Source organism: Halyomorpha halys, unplaced genomic scaffold (assembly GCF_000696795.3).
Source record: "Halyomorpha halys isolate HHAL.00 unplaced genomic scaffold, Hhal_1.1 Scaffold867.1, whole genome shotgun sequence".
NCBI lineage: Eukaryota > Metazoa > Arthropoda > Insecta > Hemiptera > Pentatomidae > Halyomorpha > Halyomorpha halys.
Genome location: NW_027114571.1, coordinates 203,973 through 213,573, shown reverse-complemented (window position 1 = coordinate 213,573; position 9,601 = coordinate 203,973). Strand labels below are relative to the sequence as shown.

The 9,601-nt window shown below is 26.4% G+C and overlaps 1 protein-coding gene across 1 annotated transcript in view; it reads left to right on the top strand.

The window, feature by feature from the left end:
* Positions 1-76: 76 nt before the first annotated feature.
* LOC106686748 (dynein axonemal heavy chain 7) overlaps positions 77-9,601 on the top strand; it is a 62,101-nt gene continuing 52,576 nt past the window's right edge. The window contains exons 1-8 of the mRNA XM_067051731.1: positions 77-252; positions 1,497-1,725; positions 2,002-2,208; positions 2,956-3,125; positions 3,214-3,493; positions 3,657-3,896; positions 5,490-5,655; positions 8,559-8,779. Of these exons, the coding sequence (XP_066907832.1) occupies positions 1,522-1,725; positions 2,002-2,208; positions 2,956-3,125; positions 3,214-3,493; positions 3,657-3,896; positions 5,490-5,655; positions 8,559-8,779 (1,488 nt within the window). The 5' untranslated portion in view covers positions 77-252; positions 1,497-1,521. The remainder of the gene's footprint in view (positions 253-1,496; positions 1,726-2,001; positions 2,209-2,955; positions 3,126-3,213; positions 3,494-3,656; positions 3,897-5,489; positions 5,656-8,558; positions 8,780-9,601) is intronic.

The window sequence follows — 9,601 nt, the reverse complement described above, 5'->3', positions numbered from 1 at the left end:
ATATATATACACTCACATATTTATATAGTAAATATTGTAATCAAGTATTGATGAAGTAATTAAGAATATTTGTTAGGAAGTTGATTACAAGTACAGATCACTGCTACAACTAGTAAAAGATAACTCATTGGTACTTTCAATTTCAAACAACCCAGATGTTTTACCAGACTTAAAATATTGTCTGTTAAAAATAGAAGAGATAAGTGCAAGTGTCAGGAGCTATGTAGATAAGAAACGGCTATTCTTCTCTAGGTAAATATAATTTATTATTTAATTTCTATTATTTTGTTAATAATTGGTTGACAAATAATTCTATCTCCTTATTGCACTTTTTGAAGAATTTATGTTTATGAATATATGTATTAATCATTATTAAAAATTTTGCACTTTTATATCTATGCTGGAAATAATTGCTTACTCAGAAGTTTTCATAAATATTAGAACTTCATTTATAATTTCAATTACCTAAAAATACATTAATAAAATCCAAATCAAACTTTATTTTACAACACAATATATATTAAAAGTCTAAATGAATTACAAACCATTAAACTAAAAATAGTTAATTACAAGAGTCTCTTTGATTAAAATATTTATTATCTCCTCTATAAAAACAAACCTTTGGAATAAACCCTGAGTCAAAACATTTATTCAATGTAAATCTAATACATCACATTAACATTATGCAACTAATCAAAAATGTATTATGTTCATGTTATAATAAGAAATACTTTATTGTATAAATAATAACTACTACCATATCATCATTTTCTAGTAGTAATAAAACCCCAGATGAGATCTTGGCTTCCTTTAGCAACAACTTCGATTGTGTTTTGTCTTCAAGTAATGCTATCTAGTTCCTTCTCCCAATTCATTCACAATGCAGTCTGCCTAGTGTATTCTTGTTATTACTGCCCTGAAGAGAGTATTATGTGGTTATAATGATCTCTGTGGACCATAAATTGGGATATATTTGAATATCAGACCTATTTTAACTTAGCCCCACACACTAATATATTTCCACTATCCCACTGTAATTCCAGATTTATTTTGTAATTGTCTTTCTCTTATTCTACTCTAAGACTTAGCCTATAAAATTCTTCATTTATTTACTTATTTATTTATTAAATTCATCAAAAAACTGAGTAAAAACATAAAAAAAAACATTCCAGTACGCTCTGTTTTCTCATGAAGTTTTATAACTTTTTACAACCATTAATAATCTCTAATTGATCATACATATCAGTCCCATTTATTCACCTATTTTAAAAGATAGAAATGAATACATGAGAAGTTACTGTAAGTTTATTACTGTTTATAACAATGCCTAAATGAAGAAAATTCTCACTTTATAATGATTGAGCGATAGTGCCATTTAAATGTTTAGAGCTTTGTCACTAGCCTTGTCATTAGATGTCTAAAATTGAAATATCTAACTTCCTTCATATAAAGCATTGTTTTAAAAAAAATATTTTCTCTAGAATGTTCCTTTCTAGGTTTTTCTTCCTCTCTGACAGAGATATGCTAATGTTGTTTTCAAAAACAAAAGATCCTAGAATGATGCAAAGCTACTTAGAGAAGTGCTTTTCTGGTATATCCAAGTTGGGGTTTGATAGTCTCTTAAATATAAATGCAATATACAGCTATGAAGAAGAAGAAATCATATTTGTATCTAAAGTTAGTACTTCTGCGAATGAGGATACAGTTGAGAAATGGTTTGTCCAGGTGATTCATAATTATTTATATTTTTGAGGTTGTAATTTATTCCCTGATCAAGGTATGTTTTATTATAACTATATTTTATTTATTGTTACTTGTATGTTAGGAATTAGTGAAATATATTCCTTATTTTGAATCTTACATTTTTTTTGTTGGAATCATTAGCAGTATTAAAAAAAAAAAGATATTTAAAAAAACTGAAATTTTCAAATATCTAAAGACTTTATCTTTCATTTGATGTTTTGTTCTGTAACATTAATAATTGTAATATAAATGTTAAAGGTCGAAGATCAGATGGTAGTGTCAGTACGCGATGCTATTTCAAGAAGTACAGTTGGCTATAGAAATGAATCATTACAATATTGGTTGAAATCATGGCCAGGGCAAATAATTATTTGTGTTTTTCTCTATTATTGGACACAAAATATTCATAATTGTTTTTACTCCAAGAATCTGAAAATGCTGCAAGATTATACTAACAAAATAAGAGTAATTTCTTATTTATAATGTAACCTATAGATTGTGTTATAGAAATATTTTTCATAAATTTAATGGAATTCATTCAATCATTTAATAGCAAAATCAGTATAATTATTGTTTACGTTTGCTGTAAATAAATTATTCATTGAAATATCATTGAATACAAATTAAATATAACTACAGTCAATTATTGATTATCATGGGAATTGAGTGGTGTGATTGCAGCAGATAATTGAGATTCGTAAAAAAACTAAGAATAAACCTACTCAGTGGTTCCGATTCAGGAAGCAGGATAGAGATAAAGATGTAACTCCTCCCCACAGATGTATATAAATATAATATATGAACATAATTTTAATAAATTGACTACAGATATTCATAAAAGTACATAGTAATAAAATAAGAGTAAATTGTATTATGATGTTGAAGGTGAGGAAATAAACCCCAAAACGTCCAGAATTAAATGTAAAACTTAGTGAGGAACTAAAGAAGGAAGTTTTAATTCACTACCTGTGTGATGTAAAAAATAGAAAAGGTTTTAGAACCAGTAAAAAAACTTTTACAGGTTTAAAACAGTTTCTATTCTCTATTTTTTTAATTTATAAAAAATTTGTTTAGATTTATGTCTCTGTAGGATAAGATGCATCATGGATAAACAATATGGAGATAATCAGTAGTTGACTGTCATAAAAAAAAATTATTACATAATAATAATAATAATCACAATTCATGACTTGCGTAAACTTTCTTTTTCAGGACCAGATTCAAGATGGCATGTACCTCCTCCAAGAAAACTTAACATCATGTAAAAGAAGAGCATTGGCCTCATTTATAACAATTTTAGTTCATTGTAGAGATGTGTGTCATAATCTATGGACAAATAATATCTGTATGGAGTTGGATTTTTTATGGATTTCGCAGATGCGGTAAGCAATTTTTATGATTTTATTTATTCAGAAATAGTTTAAACTTTGAAAGAGGCATTATATGTCAATATTTTACTTTAATTTTTAGTTATTATTGGGAAGATGACATTAAAGTTAAAACCTTAAATGCAATAATTAAATATGGGTATGAATATTTGGGTAGCCCTCAACGTCTGGTCATAACTGCTTTAACAGAAAGGTGCTATAACATCTTGATCAATGCTTTTCATCTTCAGTATGGAGGAGCACCTGAAGGTCCATCAGGAACTGGAAAAACTGAAACAATAAAGGATCTTGCTCAAGCGATAGGAATCCAGTGCCGAATTTTCAACTGTTCATTACGCCTTAGTGTACTAGATATGACTAAGGTGACAATAAATATAATTTATAGTTGTTTCTTAAAGAGCAGGTCATTTTTTTTTTAGTATTATAACTTAATAAATGTAATTTTATTTTAATAAAAAATAAATATACTTAAAGCTTCTATATTTATTTTTTAAATATTATTTATATTTCCATAAATTTGTCCAGTTCCTGAAAGGTCTAGCTTCTTCAGGGTCTTGGGCATGTTTTCATCAATTAGATCACAGTAATATAGAGTTATTATCAATTGTTGGTCAACAAATATTATGCATAATACAGGCTAAAAGGAACAATTTAGCAGTATTTACTTTTGCAGGATCAACATTAATACTTAACCCTACATGTTATATATGTATTACAATTGATCCTAGTTCAAATGGAAGAGTTTCCTTGCCAAGTAATTTGAAGGTAAATATAAAATCTTAATAATTATCAAATTGTATATATCATATATGTTTTTCAAACAATAATTAAACATTCTGAGTGATATGTATTAATAAGGATCTTAATTCAAGTGATATTCATAGAATAAGCAGTAAAGTTCAAAAATCACCAAATCTCAAGATCAGTATGTTATATTTTATGGTTAATTAATGGAATAATTATCTTGAAAAGTAATTAATTCTTAAAAAAGTTAAAACTAGGTTTCTCGAAATGGGCTTCTTATTATGCTTATACAATACGTCTTAATAAAAAAAATAAATATATGAAACTAAAGCTGTTGGTAGTAAAGGCAATTTATAAGCTATAATATATACATGAACAGGTTAGCTGAAATAATGACTTTTTTTTTTGTTTTGCATTAGATTAAAAGAATAAACAACAATAACAATCATGCAATGAAATAATAAATATTATTACAATTGTGAATTTCGAATGAATGTGTAAATTTAAATCAATACATTATTTACAGATAATAGATGATTGTTAGTAATTAATTAAAGAATTCAATGGTTGAAAGTAGCTAAGTAATGATTTTTTTTTAATTTGATCATATTGAAGAATTTCCTGTTTATAATAATAAAACATAAAAGAGATAAGTATTTCCCAATAGACTTTATTATTAGTAGTAATACTTCTTGGAAATTTTATTTTACTAATTTTGTCAACATATTGCTTTTATTTGTAAGAAACATAATCTGTCATGTAGAGTACTGGTTTCCTATCCTGAAGAAACTCAAGTTTAATACTTGCTTGATACACTAATTTTTTTCTACGCAGTAAATTAGTGGGGTTAGTTTAGGTGTGATCTATGGTTTGAGAAATGCTTCCTGAGACAATGTTTAATAAGGCCTAAAATAGTGAGTATTATGACCTCTTATTCAGCGGTTACATATGAGTCTTGATATACTATATATTGATATACAGTATACCAATGTGTCTTGATGTACTGTATATCAAGTAGTTGGAAACAGTATCATCATGCCTATTAAAAGTAAGATCTCAGAATCAGATATCTATTGATTCCTACTTCATTTACCCTTCACGATTTATTCCAGGACTAATTTATAAGTATTTTATCTTTAATAGGATTGAAATAATTACCTTAAGTTACCTAATCCCATCATGTTGGTAGCTGACATGTAAAGGTGCAAAACAGTTAGCACTATATAACTCCTCACATTTTTAGTCAAAGTGTTATTGATTAGAGCAATTCTATACTTAAGTAGTTACTTAGTTAGTATCAGACATCTCCCCTTTGTAAAAAACCTCAGGAGTATTGGTGATATGAATATACTTTTATGATTTGGTCAGAAACACCAATCAATGAACCATGGTGACCAACACTTTTAGTTGTTAAATAGGTTCTTCATTATTATTTTTCAAACTCTGCTGGAAATTTTACTAAAATTAAATAAAATCAATATCTAATGGTTGTTTCTAAATTCCATTAAAGCTCATACTAATGAGTCTTGTATTAAAAAGTTGATCAAAAGGAAACTGGTTAAATAAAAACATTCCTTGTTTTTATAATTTATTCAATTATTACATATTTTTCAGGTTCTTTTCAGATCAGTAGCCATGATGTTTCCTGATTTTCATCTGATAGTACAAACAATTTTATATTCAAGTGGATTTGCTCATTTTAAGACACTTTCTGCTAAGTTAGTTGCTGTTTTTCAACTATGTGCTGAACAGTTATCTTCTCAAACTCACTATGATTATGGTAAATAACTGCATTCTCATCCGTGTTTTTATGTCATAATTTTAAATGATTTTTTTATCATGATAAAATCATGAATAAACAAAAAAAAATTTATTGTTAGAATTTTGTTTCTATTTTGTCCTTTATATTACTATTATGATTTTTAATTTTATTGCTAGATCTATAAGATAAGGATCACTCCTCAATAACATATTCATTAAATGATCTCTGTATATTTTCATTGATCATTTACATAACATAACATGTAATCAAATTAATAAATCTTTGTAACTGTATTTTATTTTATTATCTAATTGGGTTTAAAGAAACTATCTATGCTATGTTATCTTCTCTGATCTATCTTTAGATTTCTTTTAGTTCCTAAATTTTATGAATAAACTTTTTAGGATAATAGTCTTACTGGAATATTTTTAAAACTTTACGTTCTAATACATTTAATCAAAGAGAATCTTAAATTTATGTCACCTCATGTATTTAATTATTTATAATATCATATTTCATATGAAACAGGTGACGAGAGTAGTAACACAAATCTTATTGCAAAGAGTGATAGGAATAGTAAAATAACAATACTGTTAATTTCTTTCTTGATTATTCTATTACCTTACTAATTCATCAATATGTCTAAAAATCTCCATTTACCTTCTCACTCTGATTTCATTGTGAACTTTAACCTTTTGTGGTGACTATTTGATGCTTCTTGTAATTTATTTATTTCATTATTTTTCATAAAGCAAAATATATCATCTATATATTTTAACATGATCTTCACTTTTACTCTTGACTTAGTTAGTGCATTTATTTATCAAATTGTTTAAAACTAATCCTGATAAATACTGATAACATACCAACCATTGATACACCAAATAGTTACCCAAACAGTTCCCCATTATACTTAAAGAGATCTTTTTCATAATAAATTTTGATTCCCTCTGAAAATAATTTTGAATGCTTCATAACTTGATTTCTCGACATTTATCATTTATGATTTTATAAACTAATTTAAGAGGAATATTAGTAAACAGTGAAACACCATCATAACTTATAGTACAAGAGCCCAAGAGGAGAAAAAAGGCAGTTATTTCACCCCAATTGTTGATTACTTTAATGAAAACTATGTATAATTACTGTTCAAAATTTATGAGTCTGCCATGTATACTTAGGGGGAATAAAAAATGGCGGCTGTTTCAAAACATTAAAAATAATTAATTTTTTATTATGAGCTCTATACCTTTACAACTACTAACAACAATAGAAAATCTAAGAGAGCATCATTTAAAGTAGAGTAAATTTTCTAAAATGTAAGCCCTGATAGAGCTATTTACATTCAATAGTTCTCGGGATATAGCTTTTTAAAAAGCAAGATTTCATAAAAATGTTATATGGAACATACTGAAAGATCAGTAGTTAGTGAATTTATTTTGAAAAATCTATAGCTCACAAAACCATTCGACATGCAGATGTCTATTACCACTTATATTAAAGCTAGTTTAATAGGCTATAGTTTATGAAGTTTATCTTTGTTGGAATATTAATTTTCATATTTGCTAAAATAAATTGATTTATAGTTGTTCAAACAAATTTACATGTGCCAAATTTATATTCATGAGCTAATATTGTAACAACTACTACCCCTACAAAGATAAGTGCCATAAAATACTTTATAGTAAGTTAAATTTACTTTAACAACATTTTGTGAATTTGTTTTGTCAAATATCATAAAAACCGCTACTCCTACAAAGATGAATGTTATAAGCTATTTTATAGTAAATTTAACTAGCTTTAAATTGAACACTGACAGACACCTGTACGTCTTATGGTTTCTGAAATAAAGATTTTCAAAAATCAAACTTATCGTCTGAACAACTATTGATCAATTTATTTTAGCAAATATCATGAAAACTATTATTCCCACAAAAGTAAAGGACATAAACTACTTTATAGTACATTAAACTAGCTTTAATTTGAGCGCTAATAGACATCTGTACGTCGAATGGTTTTTGAGATATAAATTTTTCTAAATAAATTAACTAACTACTAATCTTTCAGTACATTTTTAAGAAAGGTTACTTTTTAAAAAGCTATATCTCAAGAACTATTGGACAGAAATAGCTCTATTAGGTCTAATATTTCAGCAAATTTACTCTCCTTTAAATAATATTCTCTTTAGAGGTTTTTTTGTGTTGTTGGTAGTTTTTAAGATAAAGAGCTCCAAATGAAAAATTAATGTTTTTTAAGGTTTTGAAACAGTGGCTATTTTTTATTCCCCCTACCTATATTTGGCAGACCCATAAATTTTTACTAGTAATTATACATAGAGATAAAAAATTGCAGTGTAATAACTGTCTTGTTTTCTTCCCAGCTCTTGTACTATTATCATAATATCCATCTTCTCCAATTTTGAATTTCCCAAGTATTTTATAGCTTCTATTACATTTCGAATGTCAGTTTTTCCCTATTTGTATACATTTATTAAACTATTTTTGAAAAAAATTGATGTATTATTTAATATCCATTTCTACCATCTACAATTGATGTTAATGGCCTATCTTAGGGCATTAACCTTTTTATGAAGTCCAACTAAACCAAATATTCTTAGATGGTTGCATTGTTTATGTCATCATGCTTTGAGTTATTACAGAGGTCATTATGAACTATATTAGAAGTAATTTACCTTAACCTAAAATTAAGTTTAGACTTCTTCACCCTTGAAAGTGATTTTAATCACCAACATAAATTGATAATTATAGAATGATATATTCTTATTGATTAAACCTTCAACCTAAGTAATTTATAGTCTTTATCATTATTAATATAAAAAATTTAAAAAAATATTTTTGAGTCATTTCATCAATTATTAATGTGCAGAAGTATTACTTATTGAATACTTAACATTTTTATAGGGATGAGGTCTTTAAAAGCAGTATTGGAATTAGCTTCAAATTTAAAATTGAGAAATCCTGATGAATCTGAGGAACGAATCATTATGAATTCACTGTACATTAACACTCTTCCAAAACTTATCATTCAAGATGCACGTTTGTTTAAGGAAATTTTGAAAGATATTTTTCCAAGTACAGATATTCCTTCGAATTCATCTGATCTTTATGAAAATATTTTAAAGGTAACTCAGATTTGATTGTATACAATTATTCTTGAAGGAATCGGTAATTTAGCTGTAAAGTGTTTTTATTATAATGTTTTAATTACTTACTGATTTTATTATATTTTCAATATTAAATCAGGTTTAATTAACTCATTTCTACCAATATATTAACAAACTATTTAATCTATTTCTTTAATATCTTTTTTGAAACCTTTACTTTGTCTGTGCTTATATAGAGCTATCTATAAGATTCTCTCCCCAAACTTTTAATTTCTGATGATACATAAAAGCTATATTTAAAATACATAAAGATAATGATTTATAAAATTCTCTAAAACTAACTGACTTATATTACTTGCTGCAAAAATTAATATAAAAATTATTTTCATTGTTTTAAGATATTTAGATTGTGGTTACAATTTTCAAGCGATTTTTCAGTATTACTTTTATCTGAAACACCTTTTGGAAAAATTGTTTTTCCAGGGATATGTGTGAGTATGTATAGGGTCTTAGTATTGAATATTTAGTTGTATTTTGGTTGTGAACTTTGAAAATTTTGGATAGAAAGTGCATGGAGCCATCATTTGTTTGATCTAATTAAATCTTGAATCATTTAAAAACTATTTTGAGAATATTTTATAACATGAAAATATCTATGGTAGTTCGTAGATTACAATCTTTGCACAATAGTATATTGTGCTCTAGAACATTATAGAGTCTCTTGAGTTTGAGTTGTGACTAAAGTAACAGTAATTGTTTGGAATGAGTCCTTGTCATACAATGACAAAGATGAAGTGGAAGTTGAGGTTGTATATATATACATATACATATATATATATA